Genomic DNA, 4,226 nt, shown 5'->3' on the forward strand with positions numbered 1-4,226 from the left:
TGAGGTGGGGAAGGGACTGTGGGCAGGAAAGGCAGGCAGCACCTGCCTTGTCACCTGGGACAAGGAGTTGGGATTTTACCCTAAGTGCACTGGGAAACCATTGGAGGGTTTCAAGCAGAGAAGCGACCAGAGCTGGTTTCCCTGTTGGAGACACCTTTCTGGCTGCAGGGTGGGATGTGCGGCGAAGGACGTGAGAATGGCAGCCAAGAATGCAGTGAGCAGGCTACTGGAAGGGTCCCAGCTAGTCAGCCGTGATGGTGCCGAGCAGGCATTGGGGGGGCTTAGAGACCTGCACGGATTCAGGATTCGAGGCACATTGTGGAGGTGGGGGGAACCAGAGGAGTTTCCCACAGAATGACGCCTAGGCATCTGGGAGGTTTCCAAGGACCTGCTGTGTGACTTGGGCTCATCTCTTCCCCTCTCTGGGCCTCAGTTTTGTCATCTGTCCAACTGACTCAATCAGTGGTTTTCAAAGTGTGTCGGGGGATTCTTCAGAGGTGCCCCCCCTCACCTTATTTCATCTAGAGCACAGAGCAGCTTTCCCTTTTCACTGTCTTAAGTGGGGTTTCCAGTTAAGATCTTTTTTTTTTTTTAAGCCCCTAAAATCAAACCTGTGCAAACCCCTGGATGCAGTGGCTTTTGAAGATGCTTCTGATTCAGGCTTCGCTCCCCTCCTTTCTGGGGCTCAGCATACTCCGTGAGGGGCTTGGTCCAGGACTGCCCTCCGCCCTGTGCTTGCTGGTCTTCCCAGGACCAAGGAGGTAACGGGTGCAAGGTTCTCACAGGAAAGTCAGAAGAGAGGCAGTGAAGGGTGTGGTTCCGAGGGAGGGGGCCGCAGGTGCTGGCCTTGCTCCCTGACCTTGCTCCCTGACCTTGATCAAACCCAGCAGCCCTGGCCCTCTGCAGCTGTAGTTCTCCCGGCCCCTGCTGTCAGCCCAGGGCTACTTTCTGTCCAGTTATTTTTTAGTGGAACCCGAAGCATGGGCTGGAACAAAGGGAGCCAGAGCAGAGATTTCCCCTCTCCCGGCACCAGTACCTTGAAAAGGTCTCTGAACTGCTCTGTGCCTCAGTTTGTCAAAGAGGGGGAATAAACAGTACTTTCCTCATGGGGTTCTTGACATTTTAATGAATTAATGGCCATAAAAGTACTTAGGACAGGGTTTGCTATGTGGTAGGACTCATGAACTTCAGCTGTTATTATCACCATCATCATCATTATCAAGATTGGGGTACTCTGGGTTAGAAGTGGGAGGCTGGTCCTGGTTCCAGTTCCGGTTCTGGTTCCAGATCCGTCACTACCTTGCTGTGTGTCCTTGAGGGAAGTGGCCCAGCCTCTCTGCCTGTGAAATGACAGCGCTAACCTCATCTAGCATTTCCCAAAACATGGTCCGATTCCTGTGCCAGTTTTATGTGGTTTCTGGAAGAAAGTTCTAAACTCTAAGTAGGGTCATCATTTTAACATCTATTAGGGCAAAATATCTGGCGCCTCAAATCCGTGTTTTCAGAGATCTGTTGTCTAGAATGGGGTTCAATAAGGCATTATCTGGATATCTACCCTGCAGCCTGTAGGAGCCACGGGGAGGTGGGATGCACGCGGGAGAGGGGGCAGGCCACACACACCCTCACTGGGGTCCTCTCCCCACAGGCACTGCAGTCAGCTGGGAACTGTGAGGGGGCCACTTCACCTCAACTGCTCAGCCCCCAGCAGGACAAGCTGGATCCCTCCCCTGCCCCCTTCAAACTGCCCCTTCCGCCCATAATCTTCTGATCTAGCCCTCATTCACCTCCTTCCTGTTTCTTAAAAACCCTTCCCGCATTCCTCAGACTGAGCCCTTCCTCCCTGTCCGCGCCACCCCCCAATACCTCCTTTTCCATCGTCTTCTCTTCAGGGGCTACCTTACTTATTTCCTCATTTCTTACTGGGGTCCTAGGACACGCCAGCACCCACGCCCACGTTGTCTGCTCTTTGCAACACTCCCTAATTGTAGCCTGCCCCCTCTCAGCACCTTCCTGTGTATTTCCTGTGTCTTCTAGTACATTCCACCCACCATTCCTTTGGCACAGCCACTTACTCCCTTCACCCTGCACCGATACCTCCCTCTCTCCGCTGCCCACTGATGCCTTCCTCCCCTCCACAAACACCCCTCGGCCAGTTTTTGTGTTAGCCCATTCCTCCCTCATTTACACTCTGCCCGGGTCTATAAACACCTCCTTGACTAAGCTCTTTGTTCATCCCACCATCCCCCAGACCTCCCTCCTGCGGTAATTCTGTCCTTCCTCCAACCCTTCCTTCTCAAGCTCCACCCTTTCCTGTCCACGGTTACCCTCCCCTCCTCCCCCCGCCGACTCCTTCCCACCATGTTCCCCTGAGCCTCCAAGGAGGGGGCTCAGGGAGCCCCATGGCCCCCCGCCCCCCGTGGCCCCACCGCCCCCGCGGGCCATGGGAAACCGCTGAAAGCCGCAGTGCTGAGAATGGGCAACCGCACATGGGAGGGCTGCCACGTGGACTCCCGCATGGACCACCTCTTCCCGCCCTCCCTCTACATCTTCGTCATCGGCGTGGGGCTGCCCACCAACTGCCTGGCGCTGTGGGCCGCCTACCGCCAGGTGCGGCAGCGCAACGAGCTGGGCGTGTACCTGATGAACCTCAGCGTGGCCGACCTGCTGTACATCTGCACGCTGCCGCTCTGGGTCGACTACTTCCTGCACCACGACAACTGGATCCACGGCCCGGGCTCCTGCAAGCTCTTCGGCTTCATCTTCTACACCAACATCTACATCAGCATCGCCTTCCTGTGCTGCATCTCGGTGGACCGCTACCTGGCCGTGGCCCACCCGCTGCGGTTCGCCCGCCTGCGCCGCGTCAAGACGGCCGTGGCCGTGAGCTCCGTGGTCTGGGCCACGGAGCTGGGCGCCAACTCGGCGCCCCTGTTCCATGACGAGCTCTTCCGCGATCGCTACAACCACACCTTCTGCTTCGAGAAGTTCCCCATGGAGGGCTGGGTGGCCTGGATGAACCTCTACCGCGTCTTCGTGGGCTTCCTGTTCCCGTGGGCCCTCATGCTGCTCTCCTACCGTGGGATCCTGCGCGCCGTGCGCGGCAGCGTGTCCACCGAGCGCCAGGAGAAGACCAAGATCAAGCGGCTGGCCCTCAGCCTCATCGCCATCGTGCTGGTCTGCTTTGCGCCCTACCACGTGCTCCTGCTGTCCCGCAGCGCCGTCTACCTGGGCCGCCCCTGGGACTGCGGCTTCGAGGAGCGCGTCTTCTCCGCCTACCACAGCTCGCTGGCCTTCACCAGCCTCAACTGCGTGGCCGACCCCATCCTCTACTGCCTGGTCAACGAGGGCACGCGCAGTGACGTGGCCAAGGCCCTGCACAACCTGCTCCACTTCCTGGCCAGCGACAAGCCCCAGGAGATGGCCAACGCCTCCATCACCCTGGAGACCCCGCTCACTTCCAAGAGGAACAACGTGGCCAAGACCACGGCGGCCGGCTGGGTGGCAGCGCCTTCCTCCCAGGAGGACCAGGTGCAGCTGAAGATGCTGCCGCCACCGGCACAGTGAACCCTCAGATCGCGGAGAGACCCCGTCTCCCAGAATCACATCCCACGCTCCCTGCGCTCTTGGTCTGGTGTGTGCAAATTGTACATAAATAAGGCTGTGTAACTATTCATAAGAATATAAGAAAATAGGAAAACAGCAAGGTTGGTGTGTCGTTGGTCAGTTGTCATCCTCTACCATGACCCCTTAACAATTCAGTTGAGCGGTGCCTCCCAGTTTACTGGGCAGTGTTAGCGACATAGTGGTGACAAATGACAGACCTGGCCCTGCCCTCCCGGGCTCCCACTCCAGTGGTGGAGACAGATCTGTCCCTGGACAGTGATGGCCCAGAGTGGGCAGGGCTCAGACAGGAGAGGCCAGGGTCTGGGGGAACCCAAAAGGGCATCTGACCCAGTCTGGGGGGGCTTTCTGGAGGAAGGGACCAGTAAATTAAGTTTCCAGAGGTAAAGACAAAAAGAAAGGTTAAGATTATTTCCAACGTGGGGGTAAAAGACAGTGACTCAAGGGAAAGGTGGAAGGAGAAATTCTCTGAGCGTGGAGTGATCAGCTCTCTGGAAGCCCTGTCATGTAGGGGAGAGTGAGCAGGACAGAGCAATTGTGAGTTTTTAGATAAACAGCATCCTCCAAGTCAGGACTGAGGAAGAAGAGGGAGAATGTCCAAAGCC

The 4,226-nt window shown here is 57.1% G+C and overlaps 1 protein-coding gene across 1 annotated transcript; it reads left to right on the top strand.

Moving 5' to 3' along the window:
- The first annotated feature begins 1,661 nt into the window (after positions 1 to 1,661).
- GPR4 (G protein-coupled receptor 4) lies at positions 1,662 to 3,695 on the top strand. Its single transcript, XM_081118238.1, has one exon. It carries the CDS (start codon positions 2,473 to 2,475, stop codon positions 3,562 to 3,564), a length of 1,092 nt encoding a protein of 363 aa, XP_080974364.1. The 5' UTR covers positions 1,662 to 2,472; the 3' UTR covers positions 3,565 to 3,695.
- Positions 3,696 to 4,226: the final 531 nt, after the last annotated feature.

Source organism: Miniopterus schreibersii, assembly GCF_964146895.1.
Source record: "Miniopterus schreibersii genome assembly, chromosome: 18".
Classification (NCBI taxonomy): Eukaryota; Metazoa; Chordata; class Mammalia; order Chiroptera; family Miniopteridae; genus Miniopterus; species Miniopterus schreibersii.

Excerpts from the sequence above, each read along its gene's own strand:
- GPR4 (XM_081118238.1), top strand. The coding sequence starts at position 2,473 with ATGGGCAACCGCACATGGGAGGGCTGCCACGTGGACTCCCGCATGGAC.